General features: G+C 48.4%; 1 protein-coding gene across 1 annotated transcript; it reads right to left on the minus strand.

The window, feature by feature from the left end:
* Positions 1–4,393: 4,393 nt before the first annotated feature.
* On the minus strand, positions 4,394–18,680 carry Gal3st2 (galactose-3-O-sulfotransferase 2). Its single transcript, XM_013118443.3, has 4 exons — positions 18,496–18,680; positions 11,000–11,086; positions 9,512–9,779; positions 4,394–9,074 (listed from the first exon to the last, which is right to left on the minus strand). Exons 1-4 carry the CDS (start codon positions 18,522–18,524, stop codon positions 8,256–8,258), a joined length of 1,203 nt encoding a protein of 400 aa, XP_012973897.1. The 5' UTR covers positions 18,525–18,680; the 3' UTR covers positions 4,394–8,255.
* Positions 18,681–20,207: the final 1,527 nt, after the last annotated feature.

Here is a 20,207-nt window from a genome sequence, read left to right on the forward strand (position 1 = left end):
CTCTTATCTGCTGAGCTATCTCTCTGTCCTGGGAATTTTTGATACATCAAAAAATGCTTTTTCTTTAGCATTTATATTAAAAGAAACTGTAATAATTTTTATATATAGAATTTTTCTCCTAAATATTAAGAGGGAAGAAACAAAATTAAGAAAAGAGAGGAGAATGTGATCAGAAGTTATCTTTAGTTCTGACATAGCCTCTAAATATTTTTTAATATTTTATTAACATTTTAATTTATTTTTAATGTCTCTTAGGTGTAGTTTTTAAAGCTTCTATTAATTTGGGGGGGTTCGAGACAGTGTTTCTCCATATTATTATTATTATTATTATTTTGGCTTTACGAGACAGGGTTTCTTTGCATTGTTTTGGAGGCTATTGGTCCAGCCTGGCCTCAAACTCACAGAGATCTGCCTGCCTCTGCCTCCCAAGTGCTGAGATTAAAAGCCTGCACCACCACCGCCCGGCTTCTCCGTATTATTTTGGAGCCTGTCCTGGAACTCGCTCGGTATACCAGGCTGGTCTCCAACTCACAGAGATCCGCCTGCCTCTGCCTCCTGAGTGCTGGGATTAAAGGAGTGTGCCACCAACACTGGGCTTAAAGCTTCTATTAACTCTTATAAATTACCAGTTTTATCATATTGGTGGTTTTCTTTTTTTCCACCAAAATAAAAATCTGGTTTATTGAAGCTGGAGAGATAGACCAGGGGTTAAATTCACTTAGTGCTCTTGCAGAGGACCCAGGTTCAGTTCCCAGCACCCACATGCCAGTTCCCAGCCATCTATAATTCCATGTCTAGGGCATTCAGCACCCTCTTCTAGCCTCTGTGGGCACGAGGCACGCGCACACGCACACACACACACACACACACACACACACACACACACAGAGGCAAAATCTCAAACACATAAATAAAAGTAAATCAATACTTTTTAAAGACAGAGTAAGTTGAGTTTACTATTGGGGATTGTTTCACACATATATCAAGCAGGCTAAAAATTAAACAATAACTTCATATATAAAAAAGAAAGCTTCCAGATTTGTCTTTCATCACTATATCATACAAGCCAACTACTTCCAGTAGGGTATGTGAACCAAAAGAGGTTACTTTAATGCCCATAATACGGTTTTGTTGTTGCTGCTCCACTTTCTTTTCTTCAAGGTGTTTTTTTTTTCCTCCTTTGAGATTATAATGAACACAAGTAAAATCAGAAGTGGAACATAGAGCTGGGTGTGGTGGAACACGCCTTTTTTCCCAGCTCTTGGAAGCAGAGGCAGGCCAATCTCTGTGAGGTTGAGGCCAACCTGGTCTACGCAGTGAGTTCCAGGCCAGCCAGGGCTGTGTAGAGAGACCCTGTCTCAGAATGTCAAAGGAAGAAGGGGGAGGACTTATTGTTGCCCCTAAAGCTGGGCTGGTTACCTATTATCATTAAAAGTAGCTGCTGCCCCCAGCACTCTCGGGGCAGAGGCAGGCGGATCTCTGTGAGTTCGAGGCTGGGCTAGACCGACAGCCTCCAAAACAATACAGAGAAGCCCTGGCTCGTAAAACCAAAAAAAAAAAAAAAAAAAAAGTAGCTGCTGCCTAACAATATGTACAAAATATAAAATGTAAACAAGAAATACAAAATTTCCTTTTAGGATACTTTTTTTAAAGGTGTGTTTATTCTGTTCATGTGTACAAGTGTTTTGACTGCATGTATGTGCACCACGTGTGTGCCTGGTGCTGAGCCCAGAAGAGGGTGTGAGATCCCCTGGAACTGGAGTTACAGATGCCAGTGAGCCATGTGAGTACTAGGTACCCCACGACTAGGCCCTCTGTAGAAAGTGCTCTTAACGTCTGCACCATCTGTCCATCCCCTCTTTTTAAAACGTGTTGGCGTTGGCAGGGGCAGGCTCTTGGAAGTTTGGGTTCTTTTTTCCTCCCTGTTGCAAATTCTCAATCTGGTCATCTGTGGGCAGCACCGCCCCTACAGGCAGACAGTGGGATCTGCCCCTCTAGGCAGAGGTGACCACCAGAGTCTGAGACCAGCAGCAGGGGGTTGACCAGGTCACAGTGGCCCTTTAAGGCTAACATTTCCTTTCCTGCCGTCTAGTCCTCCTCATGGGTCTTTTCTTCTTGGCCACCTTCAGCTGCCCACAAGCCCGTAGCTGCCTCGACTGCCTCATCTTCGCCTCCATCCTCTTTCTCGCCATCACGGTCCTCCTTTTCCTCCCCAGCGTCCTCTTCTTCTTCATCATTGTCAGCCTCCTGCTCCCCCATTTCACTCATTCGCATCCCGTCGGCAGGGGCATCTATTCTATTCTCTGCCGCTTCCCCAAGTCCACAGTGTCCACGGCCTGGCTTGGCGGAGGGGTGCACCCGTAAGCCAATGCAGGGGTGCAAAGGAGAACGAGAGCTGGAGAAGTCTGGCAAGAAGGCTGCTGGGGGCAGGAGGCTGCAACAAGAAAAGAGCCTGACCGGGAACAATCCAAAAATTCACTTCCTGGAGCATCCAGTCTCCATTTTAACTCTTAATTCAAGTAGGCCACCCATTTGTGATTTTTTTTATTGCCCAGGACTTCTAGACTTCTGTTTTGTTTTAATTATTTTTTTTTCTGAGACAGGGTTTCTCTGTGTGGACAGTCCTGGCAATACTGGAACTCACTCTGTAGACCAGGCTGGCCTCGAACTCACAGAGATCCGCCTGCCTCTGCCTCCCGAGTGCTGGGGTTAAAGGCGTGTGCAACCACCAGGCAGCCTTATGTTTTGTTAAGCACAAAAAAACAGAAGTAAATTTCTGTTTTTTACAGAGCACGTTCCAGGACAGACTCCAAAGCAATACCTTGTCTCAAAAAAAAAAAAAAATAGTGAATCTTGCTGGATTTTTTTTCCATCTTTTAAAAATACTTTCAAATTGACTCAAACAGGAATCTAACATAAAATTGGCTGGAATACCAAACAATCTGTTTTTCTCCAAACATTTCCTCCTCCTCTAGATTAGATATGGGAGGGGTGTCTGGAAAGGTGGGAGAAGGTGATACTGACCGCACCAGAACTAAACTACGTATCTACTGAAGTCTAAGTCTGCAACCAAATAAAAAGCAAACTGAATGGTCTGAAACAAAAAGTGCTCACAAGAACATAAATAAAATAGACAATGTCTTAGTTACTGTTCCATTGCTGTGAAAAGACACCACGACCAAGGCAGCTTTTTTTAAAGGCATTTAATTGTGGGCTTGCTTACAGTTTCAGATTAGTCCATGATCACTGTGGTGGGGGCAGAGCTGCTGTGGCGGAAGCTGAGAACGTACACCTGATTCACAAGATGGAGACAGAGAGGGAGGAGTGGGAAGAGGGGGAGAGGAGGGGAGGGGAGGGATGGGAAGAGGGAGAGGGGAAGGGAGGGGAGGGGAAGGGAGGAGAGGATAGGAGAGGAGGGGAGGGGAGGGATGGGAAGAGGGGGAGGGGAAGGGAGGGGAGGGGGGAGGAGAGGAGAGGAGAGGAGAGGAGAGGAGAGGAGAGGAGAGGAGAGGAGAGGAGAGGAGAGGAGAGGAGAGGAGAGGAGAGGAGAGGAGAGGAGAGGAGAGGAGAGGCCTCCACATGGGCCTGTGAAATGTCTAAGTGACCTGATGATGTTTGGTTGGAATCTCCAGCTCACCCCTGCATGATTCAGAAAGCCTCTCTCTGCGCCCCCCTCTCTGGCCCACTTAGAGAGTCCCTGAACAAAGGAAAGGTGACTAATGCCCAGTTCTACATTCTTAGTGGCTACTGCAGCTTCCTCCCAGCCAGCCGCCCAAGTCCCCACCTAAGCCCTCGGTTTTTGACCATACTTAGGCACAAACCCGGCTTGTGGTGGACACGTCATCACCCCTTGCCTACAACCCATAAGATCTCCCTGCTTTCCGTTTGAGAAAAAGCACCTAATATTCAAATAACCAAATATTCAAATCTATGAGCCATCCTCATTGAACCACCACAGAGAATGTAAATCAAATGTTTAGAAAAGAAAGAAAAAAAGTATTTACCAAATAGGTTCCTAAACAACCAGCCCAGAACAAACCACAGACGGAGAGCTCAGAGTCCCAGAAAGAACTTACCCACGTCGCCAGTACCTGCCTCCCATCCAGTAATCCCTCAGATGAAAAGAAGATAATTCTCAAGGCCCCATGTTCCGGTTTCATAATAGTCGATACAAAACTCACAGTCTTCACCTCAGATGACATAGTTTGGGACTGGAAAAAGGACCAGCAGTTAAGAGTACTAGCTGCTCCCCCAAGGAGCCCCGGGGGCACTCACATGGCAGATCACAACCGTCTAAAGTGGCTCAAGGTGATCCCACGCTCTCTCTGACCTCCTCAGATACACAGGTGCCAGCACAGACATACAAGCAGGCAAAACACCTAAACACATAAAGTAAAACTTTATAAAAAGACATAGTTTATTTTGGAGGCAAATATGACTAACCATGCCTGCAACACACAGATTTAGGGTACCCCAAATAACATGTTACAATGTGACAATAGTTTGATTAAAAAAAAATTTAGAGTGACAGTACAAAAACAGTTGTAAATGATGGCACTTTTCAAATACACTGATAGAAGCATTACATAAACTAGTTAGAGCAAAGTGGGGAAATCTCTTCTGTAAGCTTAAAATGCCCCCCTGAAAAACAAAACAAAACACAGAATCCAATTTGTACTGCCCATATACTCACTGGAACATGGGGAAACTCTCAGTGGCCAGCCCCTTAAAGAAAACTGAGTCCTTCCCCACGGTCCCCCAGAAGCCATCAGCTGTGAAGAGCTAATATACTTCAGCTTCTTTATCACAGTTTTGAAGGACTCTCTTTAATAGCTTCTTGTCAGGATTATTTCTTTTTGGGGGGGTGTCGCAGAAGTCTTCAATGTCTCTCATTAATCTAGTTTTAAAATATGTAAATTTGGGTTGTTTAAAATGTCTATTTCCCTCATCTACCACCTTCAATCCATTAAGTCGGGCAGTGTTCCTGATTATCTTAATTTTAGGCATGTTACTCCTATTATATTTCACACACTAGGTCAAATAAAGAGGATCTTTTTATAAAAACAAAACTGGGTCATAATAACTAGTAGGTTTTAATGATATAATCCAGGAGTTTTTTTGTTTGTTTTTTGTTTTGTTTTTCAAGACAGGGTTTCTCTGTGTAGCTTTGGAGCCTGTCCTGGAACTAACTCACTCTGTAGCTCAGGCTGGCCTTGAACTCACAGAAATCTGACTGTTTCTGCCTCCTGAGTGCTGGGATTAGAGGGGTGTGCCACCAACGCCCGGCCAGGAGTTCTTGCTTAGTGGCTTTACCTGCTATTCCTCTCCTGAAGACTGCCCTTCCGTGTACTACTGAGCTTCATCTACATCAGATTATAGGGCGTGAGACATCAAAGCTATGTGGCTCCTTGGCACACAAAATGTGACAGCAAAGAGTAAATTTCCTCCAAAGCAGATTAACTTAATAGACCTTGAGCAGTGAGAGGTTGGGTTGCTTCGACTTTGCCCTGAGCTATCTTGAGCCCCTGTGATGATTAGGCTTCCGTTGCTGTGATGAAAGGGGAGAAGAGAGTTGGGGAGAAAAGGGCATGCACACCCTGAATCACGGCTCATTGGGGGAAGTGAAGGCAAGAACTCAAACTGGATGAGAAGCTGGACCGGTGCTGATGCAGAGGCCATGGAGGATGCCCACCCCCTGCACTGCTCAGCCTGCTTTCTATAGAACCCAGGACCAGGAGCCCAGGGATGGCCCGCCTCCCCCTCCACCATCAATCGCTAATTAAGAAAATGCCCTACAGCTGAAGGCATCTTCTCAACTGAGGTTCCCACCTCTCAGAGGACTCTAGCTCATGACAGGTCAACATAAAACTAGCCAGCACAGGCACCTTAGCGGCATCTTGCCCATCTCTGTGTCCAATCTAACATCCTTGTGACTAACAGGTAAAACCTTTCGGAATGCAATGAAACAGACCCTTGGCTCTCACCACCCCAAAGGCTCAGAATGTCATCAGCCAGGATGTGAGGCCTGTGGCGGAGATTTCCTCATTTTTCTGGAACCCATCTACCTAGTATTTCCACCGATGTATTTTTAAAGTGCCTTAATTTATGACTTTATTTGTTCTGCTACTGTGAAAACATCATCAAACTGTTATCAGGTAGGGACAGGAATTCAAGGTAACCTAAATTGGTGTTCTTGGGCCATGATCACTCATGTTTGGCTCCAGGATAAACTATCTCTTATCCCCTTGAGGTGAGAGTTGTGTTTTTCGCATGAACAGAAGAAGCATAGACTAGAGTATAGGGCAGTGCCCATTATTGCTTCCTATGTTTTGGGACAATGATTAGACCTTGGGTAGGGTCTTTAATAAGAAGCAAATTTTTGCTTGTCTAGTAACTTAATTTTCATTATCTAACCTAGGTATAATTATAAAAAAATAAAGTTTGAATGAAATGGAATTCATGCTTATGAAAATTTTAAATTAAGTCATAGAAACTCATGAGTCATTCCTAAGTACATTAAAATGATGAGATATCACTTGCTGACAATAATTCAAGTACTCTTGGCTTCTTATATTCTAAGAAAATACAATACGTGTGTGTGTGTGTGTATGTCTACAAACAAACATATCCTATTTTACATAAAGAACATTTTTCCCTAACAGAAAGCGTATGTTCAAAGAAACAAAATATTATCATGAATTGCTCACACACACAAACACACATATATGACAACATTCAATTCTCTCATATATTCAATTGTTTTATATACTTACATATGAATGAAAGAGACAACTAAATGTTGCTTTCTCCCTGAGTCTTTCCTAGAAATTAGGGTTTCACAGTTAGGGACATGGCTCAGTGTTAGAATACTTGCCTAGCACACTTGAGCTCCTGAGACCAATCTCCACAACTGACAAAAAGAAAAAGTATTAAGTCTACTGTGAATGAAGAGTTCTAATTAAAGAGCCGAGGCTAAGAGCACTTCCTACTCTTCCAGAGGACCCAAATGTATTAAGAGTAATTTTGTCTAAATTCAGAGGTTTGGTTTTGGTTTTAGTTGGTTGTGTTTTCTTCTCTTTTTTATGGTTTTCTGTTTTGTTTTGTTTTGAGACAGGATCTTGTTTTGTAGCCCTGGACATCATGGAACTCAGTATGTAGTCCAGGCTGGCCTCGAACTCAGAGATCTACTTGCCTTTGCTTCCCCGGTGCTGGGATTAAAGGCCTGTGCCACCATGCCTGGCATTCTTGACTATCTCTATTCAGTTTGGAAAAGTCATTCTTCAATTTACAGTGCTCTTTTGGATTGACTAGTTCGTTTTACCAGCTCTAAACTCACTGACAACTACTTTTCTTGTCGGGCTGCCATTAAATTGCTGTCCAAAGTAGCTCTTGCCCAGAGAAATGCCTCCACCCAAACTCAACAAATGAGGCTCAAACTGAAGCTCCAGGCTGAGTGTGTGACAGTGGCAACCTTCCCAAGACCCCAGGCACTTTGCTAGACTACCTGGGGTTGTGTGCCCAGGTAACCAGGTTCCTCATCCTACCAGAACTGGGGGCTGGGGGCTTAGAATCTCTCCACAAATGACAAAAAGAGGCACACACACACAAAAAAAGATCCCTGAGGCTATATACAACATGGTTTCCAAGGCAACCAAAGGTACCTGAGTCCCTCCTTTGTCAAGTGAGACACTTTCTCCTTCAGGATTTCCAGTGGGAAGCTACAAAGTGTTCAGGCTAACCAGAAACTTTCACATCCCCGTCTACACTGTTCTTCATAAAGTCAGAGATGGGAGGCCGAATATTCATCCCATCTCACCGGGGCCCACCTTAGAGCTGCTGCCCGGGTACCCTATACAGGCATGGCTCTGTGGCCAGTGCTGAGTCCATGCGGCTGGAAAATCCCAAGGAACTGTTCTGAGGCCCTACGTGGATCGCCAGGCCCACTGCCTAAGCCCCTGCTAACCCCGAGGCTGCTGTTCACCTGATGGGCTGTTTAGACTGACTCCTCCTTGTGGACCGACAATTAGAGGGCACTGGCATCCTTGCCTGTCCAGGACATGTCTCTACAATGGGTGGGTTCAGTTATGGTCCAGCTGTGCCGATTGTCTTAGGTGTAGGACCCTCTCCCCAGCGCTGGGGATGGGTGGGTCTCTACACAGAGGTTTCACACTCTGTTCTTCACTTTGGAAAGGTAGGCTGGCAAACTCTAGGGCTCCCAGGGAGATCTGGGGAGAAAGGGTCACTTGGCCAAACCCCTACGTTTTCAGGAACGGGATGTTCTTGGGGGGGTTGTTGGGAAACTGCAGCGAGTACAAGTGGGCCATGTACTGGAGCTCTGGCATTGCCATCCTCTGACAGATGCCCAGTGTAGTATTGTCCAGACCATGCTTAAGGTTGTAGCCCAGAATTTCCGCATTTCCAGACTGGTAGGGGCGCAGATTCCGGTCTTTTATCTGCGTCTTGTTCTTGTGCTCTGGGTCCTGAAGACACAGGGCGGTGAGCTCGCGGCGCCTCGCCCGCAGCTGCTCCAGCTCTCTCCTGAGCTGCTGTGGGCTCACCTCCGTGTGCAGCTGGGCCCAAAACGTGCGGTTGAAGTGCTGGTAGAGCTGCCAGTCCAGCTCGCACCAGCGCTTGGCACGCTCCCGGCTCTCCTCCGTCAAGCGCGAGACGGTGCGCGGGCTGCGTACATTCAGCTTGAAGGAGACCACGTCATCCAGCTGCCAGCGCAGCCGTCGGCGCAACAGCACCATGGACTCATCGAAGTGGTCCGCAATGAGCACCAGATGGAACTGGCGCTCCACCTCCGAGAGGCACGAGCGAACGTAGTCCACCTCAGCCGGCGCGTTGTTGTCGAAGCCAAAGTCAAACCACATGTTGTTTTTCGCGTAGACGTTTTTCAGGCCATCGCTGACTTTGTAGTACTTCCACGGATCTGCCAGGAATTGGTCCAGGGTCTTGACCTCCCGGAAGGCAGGAGCATAGTTCTTGTAGTAGATGAAGGAAGACTCCAGCTGGAAAACCGGGTTTCGTAGGATGGACAGGTAGAAAGTGTCATTGGGCATGACTTTCTGCACCTATTTGGAGACGGGGAAGATGGGTCTAAGAGTCCTTGTTAGATGGACAGCTGCCCACAAAGACCCCAATCCCCGCCTGTCCCAGCTCCTGCCAACAGAGCTAGAGCCTCTTCCTTACACGGCAGGAGCAAGTACAAAGGTTCCGAGGCAACAAAAGCCCAGTGTGTTCTTCCAGAACCAGAAATTCGGGCACGTGAGGGTGCGTTGGGATTCCCTCAAGCGTTGGGGCTACACATCTCATGCCGAGAGTCACTGGCAGCTTGAAGACAGGGTCTACGGGCAGACCCCTCCAACCCTGCAACTTCGAACGACCCCTCCACCGACTCTGTACCCGCCCCTGTCTCCACCCCTGTAAGCGCCACAGTTGCACACGGAATGCCATGGCTCGGAGCAAGGCAACCCCAGCCCTCCCGTCCCCCCACCTCCGCGTTTCCCACCTCAGGGAAGTTGAACCGCAGGTGGTTACACATGAGGTTGAAGTGATGATTCTGGCTGCCATCCTGCTTCATGCCCTCCACATACCGGGTCACAAAAAGCCAGGGGTAACCCAGATGCAAGCTGGAGCCCCTGGGCAGCGCTACTGACAGGTTGTGAGCCTCGGAAAAGCGGTAGAGGATGTTGAGCATTGTACTGCTGGCTGTCTTATGCGTCTTCAGGAACATGATGTTGGTGACTGGCGGTTCCTGGGCCTTGTCCCTGAGCAGACTAGGAGAGACCGTGTACACCACCATCAATAAAGGGGCCACACACCCTCAACAACATCCAAGAAGCACCCCTCAACATGGGGTCCCTACACCATTTTTCTCACCGTCTTCCAGTGTTGGGTCCTCACCTCAACTCTACCTCCCCGCCATCTTGCCGTCCAGGGGGTTTGTCTGTGACAGACATGGTATTCCCCTTGCAAGATATCCTCAACAGCTGTGCTTTCTGCACATTCTGTTCTCACGCAAGCCATAAACTCACACCTCAGACCCCAAGCATTCCCCTAGGCACCCAAACCTGCTGTCTTCCAGGGCACCCCGTGTGTCAGTGGCCCTGTGACCTCAGACAAGGTCAGCCAGCCTAACAGGTGGCCTAGTCACCAGGCACCTTCTTGTCTTTTTAAATATATTTTTATTAAATATATATATATATATATATATATATGTATTGGTATTTGGCCTGCATGTATGTCTATGTAAAGGAGTCAGATCCACTGAAACTTGAGTTACAGGCAGTTGTGAGTTGCCGTGTAGGAGCTGGGAATTGAACCCTGGTCCTCTGGAAGAGCGGCCAATGCTCTTTGAGTCATCTCTCCAGCCCGCACCTTCTTGTGTTAATGTAAGCCATAAGATTGACAAGGATGGTGAGGGGCGGGATCTAGTGAACCTTGGGACAATATGTTTTTTCAGAGGAAAATTTACCCCTCCCTGTCATACAAACCCAACCAGAGGATACATGAAGGACATGAAAATAAGACCATCCCAGAATCCTGGGGAAATCCCTGGCCTGAAAGGCAGTTGCTTGTGCAAGGGGGCACAGATGGCCGCTCTCTGGCTGATGTAGTCCTGGCAGGTAGGGGAGCGAGTGCTTTGGGGCCTGGTGACAAAGGAGTACAGTTGTGACCTCACCACCTAGAAGCCATGCTAGAACCCAGGCCATTTCAGGAGGTAGCCTTCCCAAGGTTCCTACTGTAGACCCAGCTCTGCTCAGTCCCTTTCCCGGACCAGGCTGGTCTGGCCAAGCCTGCCTCCCAGAGCCTCCTCAGAAGCCTTCGCAGTGGGCTTGTCGTCACAGGAGGCGGGCCCAGAACAAGCCTAGCTCACCACTTTCTCTCAGAGAAGACCTCAGTGGCGAAGCGAGTGCTGGTGTTCTTAAAGAAGACAGGATGAGTCTTGCCAGTGCTCTTGGGGTCCCAGAGCATGAGACACCTGCACAGGACTTACGGTGTAAGCAGTTGGAAGTCCACGTGCAGGAAGCCAGCCATCAGGAACACAACCAGCACCAGGAACAAGAGTGCCACCCGGAAGGACCTGTGGGCAGTAGCAGCTCAGTGCCTCTTGGATACACAGCCCCACCCGCTGTTCGACAAGGAGTCCTGTGACAACCTGCAAGCCAGAGCACGGTGCCCAGGGCTGCTCATCTCAGAACCTGGAGCTCCTAGGGCTGGGGGCTATAGGCCGTTCCCAGTCCCTGAGCTGCGAAGGGGACCTTGCACGGTAGATGCATGGACTGAGCCCCATGCTAAGGCCCCAAACCCCAATAGGAAAGCAGTTTGAGATGGGCATTGGAAAATGACAGAAACGGGAACATCGGAATTAGTGTCCTGATGAGAAGACAGCCACAGAGCCTGCTTCCTGTCTCCACCCAACCTGTCCTGTGAGGACAGAGAGAGCTCCCTCCCCTGGAAAACACACACACACCACACATACATATATACATACACCATACACACACCACACACATACACACAAATACACACACACTACACATACATATATACATACACACCACACATACCATACACACACGCTACACACATACACACATATCAGACATACACACCATACACATATATACATACACACCACACACATATCATACACACATGCCACACACATATACACACACTACACATACATATATACACACACACCACACATGCACATACATCACACATACATACCATACACACAAATACACACACTACACATACACATATACATACACACCACACAAACACACCACGTACACACACACCACACACATATATACACCACACATACATATATACATACACATACACATACCACACACACCATACACACTCACCACACACATACACACATACCACACAAACATATGTATACACACCACACACCATAAATACCATACACATACCACACATACATATATACATACACACTACACACATACACACACCACACAAACATACCACACACACCATACACACACACCACACATACATATATATAAATACACACCACACACACCATACACACATACACCCTACACACACACATCCACACACACACCACATACACATAAACATACACACCACACATACACACACCACACACATACACACATATCACACATACACATCATACACACACATACACACATACCACACATACATATACACAAACACAGCACACACATACACACACCACACATGCACATAAGCATACACACCACACACATACACACACACCACACACATGCACACCACCCATACACCACACACATGTACACACCACACACACACCTACACACACATCACACACACACACACACACACACACACACACACACACACACGCACGCACGCACGCACACACACACACATGCTTCCTTCTCTAGCTTCCAAATCACCAAAAGGACTGCTTAAGCCTCCCTGTGTGGGGGAGGGGCTACATCAGGCAGCTGGCTGGCAAGTGGGCATCTTGGGACGGAGAGGGCGTGTGGGGACGGAGAGGGTGTGTCTGGTATTCTGCCTGCTGAAGCATTTCGGGGGATTTGTTGCTGCTCTGCCTCTGCCTCTGCCTCAAGCCACAGTGAAAAGTATACTGGGGTTCCAGAGCTGCCTGGAGGGCAGGCCTCTGCTGGGTCCTGATTCATAGGCCGTGTCAACCCAGGACACAGAGCCATCATATGAAGCACAGCCACTGTGGTCCAGGACACCCCTGGACATGCAGTAGAGTATTAGAAAACCGTCTCTTCCTACTCTCAGAGATCTTGGTTTGGGGTTATTTTCCTGACTCTTTGGCAACCCACCTAGACACCCAGGGTGTATATTCCTTCACCTCTCAGTGTCTGGGTCTGGTTTTCCAGTGAACAGACTCATTGTTTGCTCTGTGAGGAGGCACCTGCTCCCCAGGCTCCCAGGCATCCCACTGGCCCCTCTCTCCCTAGAAACAGGATCTTGATGGGATTTTTGTGCTCTCTGACACACTCTGGGAGGACACGTTGATAGATACCGAAGGGTGTGAAACTCTCCCGACATTACAGTGCCCCCCACACCACATGACCTAAAACAGACGGTGCCCACAGTTTAAGTGGGCGGCAGAATAGATAGGATTCCAGGCCTCTGCGAGCTGTCTCCAGCACCTGCCAGGACCTGGGCACCCTCCCTTAGCTTTGATGACGACTGCAGGAGTTTCAGACACTCACCCTGAGAGGTGATGCTCACAATTTTTATGTGCAGAGCAAACAAGTGTCATCACGTGTCCCAAGGCATCTGTCCTTCCCAGGTGGATGCTGCCTGACCACCTCTCCACCGTGCATCCTTTGAGAGCAGACCCATAGCAGCTGGCAGGGAGGGGCCCTATAACACACCCACCTCTCACCCATACGTGAAAACCCACCAACACCCTGTGGCTTGAGGCTCAGCTATGGATCCATAGTGCTGTGTGTTCCAAGAGTCAGTCCGTTGTCTAAATCCAGAACATACTTGGCAAGACCAGTAATGACCTGAGACCAGGACCTTGGGGAGGCTATGGTTTCAGATCCTGGGAACTCAGTTTTCCCCCTCCTTGAAGGGCTGTGGTTCTCAGCCTCATTGCCACTGAGTGCTGGTCTGTGGCATTTGCTGTTCTTGAGATAGACTGTGTTCCCTTTGCCCAACATTGCATGATAGCCTTTTGCTGACTCCATGCAATGCCCCCCTACAGACAATATATAAGATGCTGCACTTCTTAACAAACATGCTTGTCATGATCCATCAGTTTATGCAAGATCCCCGGCTTCCAACTTTCCTGCCTTCTTCATTCTCTCATCTCCAGGCATTCCCCTCAGGGGCCAGTCCCTGAAGAATGACCTGCTGGTCTAGGTCAGAAGGGAAGGAGAGAGGAAACAGGGTCAAGCCATTCCAGGCTGAGCTTGCATACAAGGCAAGACCTAGCAAGGACTAACTCACTGAGTTAGAGAGCATCAGTCTTCCCAAAACCAACTAGACACCATCTCAAGTCAATAGTTTCTTGTGTCGTGGTTAGCACTCCCTGGGGAGGTGTCTGCATGAGGCCAGATGGTCTACAGCCTCGTGTAGTTAGTGTGACCCCCCCCACACCTGATAAGGACAGTGAGGAACACAGTCAGATGACAGCTCACCTTCTGCTCTTCCCTGGCTATCAATTGGTTGGTTCTTCCACATAAAAACCCTTCCTTAAACTCGATGCCTTTTACTGGCCTCCTCTCGGATTCATAAAATTCCAGCACCCACTAACCATCTGTCATATGACTTGTCAGGAACGAGCCTTTACACGCAGACAGCTCAAGGCCCAGGGCTCCCAAATCATAAGCCGAAGAGGGCACCAAGCCTACCACCTGCCCCTGCTTCAGCACAGCCCACAACCCTCCACAAGCCCTCCCTCCCTGAGCTGAGGCTAGAGAAGCCACAGTCCAAGACCCAGAACCCAGCCCAGTCCTCTGCATGAGGATGAACAGGAACTTCATTTTTAAAAATAAACCTTGATTCTCATGTGCAGAAAGCAAAAGGAACTCTTTCCTTCTTTCTCAGAGCATTGACCTAAACTTTCCACCGTGAGCAGAATGGTGATCATGCGCACTTTTAATCCCAGCACCCAGGAGGCAGAGGCAGGTGGATCTCTGAGTTCAAGACCAGCCTGGACTACAGAGTGAGTTCCAGGACAGCCAGGGCTACACAGAGAAACCCTGTCTCAAACAAACAAACAAAAACAATGACAACAAAAAATCTTTCCACTGTGAATCCTTCTGCCACCCCCCAAGATGAATGTTTATAAAACCTCCACAAGCCTCCTGCCAGCTCCACAAGGCCATCACTGTTTTACTAGGACATCCATCTCCCTGAATATATCCATGACACAAGACCATCTGGTGCCTGGCTCCAAGTCACAAGCCAGCTTCCAGCTGCAATGATAGACATTTATTTTTCCTTTAAAAATTTAGCCGGGCAATGGTGGCGCACGCCTTTAATCCCAGCACTCGGGAGGCAGAGGCAGGCGGATCTCTGTGAGTTCGAGGCCGGGCTGGACCAACAGCCTACAAAACAATACAGAGAAACCCTGTCTGGCAAAAACAAAAAAAATTCACTACATACATGTATTTATTTATTTATTTGTTTGTTTATTTATTGCACATATGTATGCATGCATGCTATGGGATACATATGAAGGGCAGGGGACAATCTGCATGAGGCAGCTCTCTCCTTCCACCACGTGGATCCTGGGAGTTAAACTCAGGTTTTCAGGCTGGCCAGGAAGCACTTTTACCTCCTGAGCTATTTTGCTGGCCCTAATTTTTCTATAGATGAAGCCAGTAAACTTGTACCAGCGGCTGCCTCAGTTTTCCAGCGGGGCCTTGGACAAACTTAGAGTGACACTGGTGCTTTAGAGTCATCTAGTCTGAGGACCAAGGACTGTGCATGTCAAGAACATGGGTATGGTCCCTCGTGGTAGCACACACCTTTAATCTCAGAACATAGGAGGCAGAGGCAGGTGGATCTCTATAAGTTTGAGGCCAGCTTGGTCTACAAAGCGAGTTCCAGGACAGCCAGGGATGTTACAGAGAAACGTTGTCTTGAAAATCCACACCCCCTCAAAAAATATTATGGACATGAGGGGCACATTTCCCATGATTCTCAAGCATCCCTACATGGACACCATCTTCCACCCCCCCCCCACAGTCCTAAGCCTTGGTCCCCCAGGCATACTCTCAAGCCCTCCACTTCCCCTTCTTCCACAGCTCGAGTGTCTCATTCCATTCTTAGAATCAAGACCTTTCCACCAAGATGAGGACATGGCATTGGGAGCCATGAAACCCATCCCTCCTCTGGCCTGCTGGGAATGGTCACAGGTGCCAGTATAAAGGGATCTTGTGATCCAGTTGCCTCAAATACCAAAGCAGGTACAGAGCCCATCTGAACATCAACAATGTCACCCTACCCGCTACTAAATCACTCAAGCCAAGCTTGAGTGACTTTAATGAATGGGTTAGCTGGAATAGAGGAGGGAGGTGGGTAAGGCAGTTGCTTCCTGGAGAAGAGAGTCCCCACAATGTTCCAGTTCACTTCTCCAGTGGAATGTTCTCGTTTCCTTTCCCCGTGTGGCTGTCAGGCTCTGGTAAACTACCAGGACAAACAATACCGGAATGACTTCGGACCAAACTGTCAAGTCTTTTTACCCAAGCACCTGGTCCCCCACCCTGCCCTGCCTTGCCTTCACTGGAGAAGCTGTGAAAGACTGAGGCCCTAACTCTCATAGATCCCAACATGACTTAGAGAGAAACAGTAGTCACGACGTCTGCCTGCAGAGCCCAGAGGACAGCAGAGAACAGGGGCGAGCTAGCTCCTGATGGTGGCCATGCACTGGGCAACAAGGATTGCTCCTGGAAAGAAGCAAATGGTTTGATGTCCTGGGAGTATGAGAAAACTCTGCACAGTTCTAACCTGGCCCACCTAGATGCTCTGGTGTTAAACCCTGCCCAGTCTGAGATACCTAGGCAGAGAGGCAATAGGCAAAGCTACTTGTAAGAATGTATGCACCACACACCTTCCCAGATGCTTAGACCTCTGCTCTTCCCAGCTGCGGCACCTCTACCCCACCCTCAACCTATTTGGCGCTGGCCCTAAAGACAAACTGTCAGCCCCAGAGCTTCCTGCCATGCCAATGGGTGACCTGCCTATACTCTCCAGTATAGGCGAGAGCAATTTAGGACCACCTGGAGACCCAGAGCATGTATCACTGGCCAGTCATCCGGAAGGATGGGCATCCCTGAATCAGACAGTTTCATGTGCCACACATGAACACCTTCTAAAAGGTAGGCAGGTGGATCTGTGGACAATAGCCCTCTTCCTGTTAGTCTCTTGCAATGAGGGAGTTATTCCACAAAAGACATGGAAACTCCCAAGGACTGTCGTTCCTATCAGAATGGATTCATACCACCCTCTCCATGTCTCCCCTACACCCCTAGACATAGCTGCAGGAGGGGTCATTTATCTCTCAGCCAGTCAGGTTCCATGGACACAGATCTACAATATGCCAGGAGACCTCCACGAACAAAACAGTTTGCCATCTACTTGGGAACCAGCCATTAGACTCCAGAGCCTGTTTGAATGACAAGCCAGGCTTTCCTGTGATTCCTGGAAAGGACCCTCTCCAAGCTGTTGAGCTGCCTGCAGGCTGTGCAGCAGGCTCCAGGTTCCCAGCCTTGGGAGCTGTCACCCACGCTGGGGTGGGCTTGGTGATACATCTGTCCTTGGGTCGTTTCTATTCCCATAAATAACCCTCACCTATATTCCTGTAATAAATTCCTGTGACCCCAATAAGACACACTGGTTGACCAAGTTGGACTTTGTAGTACCCCCACTTTAGTCTGTCTTGGGCTCCCTATCTGGAGTGAGTAGACATGCTGTGTCTCCCCAGAAAAAACTGTCACACAACGAGCACATGCTACCACACTCGGCCTCGGTTCTCATCCCACCCACACTCGGCCACATGCAGCAAACTGCAGCCAATCTCCCTTACTTTCCCACTCCTCTGCAAAGCCAGCCCCACACTGGAATCCAATAGCCTACCGTGAGTCACAGCTGACCACAAGAACACACACTCCACGGCCACATCAAGCTCCACCTCTCCTCCGTGGAGATACATACCATTCACAAGGTCACACAGGCTCCCATGAGCAGCTCTGTCCCTGAAGGAGACTTCCCCTGGGCTCAGGGAGCACAGGTTTTCAGTAGATCTTCCACCAAGAGGCAACCTGGCATGGTATACTCCTAAGCTACGGATTGCCCTGAAGCTTGCGGAAGGCTGTGCCTTTTACCCCTTACTAACTAGGAAACCTCTGAACCTGTTCTTCACAACAAGCCAACAATGTCCATGAGAAGGGAGACATATATGATTCACACCAAACTTCTATGGCTGTGGATAGGGGAACTCTGGCATGGACTCACAGACCAGATCTTACAAAAACGCAGGAACCCAGCCATCGGACAGGACAGAAGTCACTGGACCAAACCAGTAAGTCCCTGACCCCAGTGTCCCCCCAAACCTTCAGTCCAAATAATCCAGGCAGCTCCAAAATGTCTGTACTTGGGCTGCAGCTTCCTCGTGCGTGGGCTTTCCAGATTACAAAATGCTTTCCTGTCTCAAGCGAAGCTAGGCCTGAGGTATAATTCTATGGTTGAGTGCTGGCTTCAAGCCACAAGTTGAAAGGGAAATCCCTGGGTTTAAATCCTCAGTATCACAAAAATTAAAAGGCTAAAACAAAATCTAAAAAGACTGATTTCATGGAAGTATCGGTACTGATTTCCCCAAATCCAAGCCAACTTCCTTTCAAAAACAAAAAAAAACCATCAACACATTTTGCCAGCTTCTCGAACTATTCTAGAAGGAAAGCAAGCGCCCACCGACGCTGGCCACCCAGAGCCCTACCACCTTACCTCTGTGTGCCTCCCAGGACGGACAGCATCCTGGCTCAGAGCCTCCAGCAGCAGCGAGCAGGAAAGCCGTTGTCAAGACCTCCCACCGCCTTGAGTATGAGACAGCCCACTCTCAGCATGCCAGGTAGGGCATGGCTTCAGTGAAAACTGAACTTAAATCCCTCATAAGCTCACCTACTGGCTCAGGTGTGGTGCCACACGCCCCACCCTCTGCCCCCACCCCCACCCCAGTCACCTGGCTTAACTGCTGTACCCTAATGAGGAACCAGACTTCCCTTAAGCTCAGAAGGAAAAGCTGGCTTTCTGTAGGCCTCTTCCTCCTGTATCACTAGGCGGAGCCCTGGCAGCTGGGATGCCTGGCCCAGGAGGATTTTCTTGTTTAGGCTTACATTCTCTCCTTCCTCCCCTCCTTCCATGTTAGTCCTCCCACAGTGGTCTTAGAGGGAGCCGCTCCAGTGGTGATGGACCTAAGAGGGTGTCTAGACACATGTTCCCTAATTTTTGTGGGCAATAGAGACTTGGGAATGGGCCAATAGTTCTGCAGATGTGTGATCAAACACCAGAAATATTTTCTTCTTCTTATACTAAGAGGAAAAAAGACTTTTTAAAAAATATCTTAGGATAAGAAGGAAAATTGAAAGAGACAGAGACAGGCAGATCTATGTGAGTTCAAGGCCAGCCTGGTCCTCATACGAAGTTTCAGATCAGCCAAGACTACTTAGAGAGAAAAACAAAACAGGGTAAGGCACAGAGGCAGGCAGACCTCTGCCAGCCAGGGTTACATACATAGTAAGATCATACCTCAGAACTAATTAATCAGTTAGCTAATTAATTAAAATTCTGAGAAATGTTTAACATATTTAACACTTAAGAGATAAGTCCAAGTCAGACAGTGGTGATGCACACCTTTACTCCCAGCACTTGGGAGGCAGAGGCAGGCAGATCTCTGTAAGTTCAAGGCCAGCCTGGCCTACAGAGGGAGTTCCAGGCCTGGACTACACAGAGAAACCCTGTTGGGGGTGGGGAAAGGAGCTAAGTTCATCTGGACACATCCTATACAAACTGGCAAGATGATGACAAGTGCCCCAGAGTCACAGCCATCCATGGTAGTGACTCCCACCCTGTCCTTCATGGATAGCTGTGGTTCTTGACCTATGAGAAAGCCTTGAACACTGCCCTCCTCGTGTGCCTTTAGACATTAGAACACTGGACACCTTGCCTCCTTGCTTTGGCCAATGACATGCAGGGATGGCTGTATGCCAGGGTGGGATGGGTCCCCAAAGGACAGCATCTTGGGACCTCTCAGAACCCAGAGGGCAAGAACATAGCTCCAGAGATGCTGTCTTAGGTACCATTGCTGTGAAGAGACACCATGATGAAGGCAACTTAAAAAAGGAAGCATTTAATTGGGGGAGGGGCTTGCTTTCAGTTTCAGAGGGTCAGTCCAGGACCATCATGGTGGGGAGCAGGGCTGAAGGCAGGTAGGCACTGGGCTGGACCAGTGACTGTGAGCTTACATCTGATTCACAAGATGGTAGTAAGGAGGGAGGGAAGGAGGGAGAGAGAGAGGGAGGGACGGAGGGAGGGACTGGGCCTGGTATTGGCTTTTGAACCTCAAAGCCCACCCCAAGTGGCACACCTCTTCCAACAAGGCCACACCTCCTAATCCTTCCCAAATAGTTCCACTACCTGAGGACCAAGCAAACACATGA

This window comes from Mesocricetus auratus, unplaced genomic scaffold (genome assembly GCF_017639785.1).
Source record: "Mesocricetus auratus isolate SY011 unplaced genomic scaffold, BCM_Maur_2.0 Super-Scaffold_100010, whole genome shotgun sequence".
Taxonomy (NCBI): Eukaryota; Metazoa; Chordata; class Mammalia; order Rodentia; family Cricetidae; genus Mesocricetus; species Mesocricetus auratus.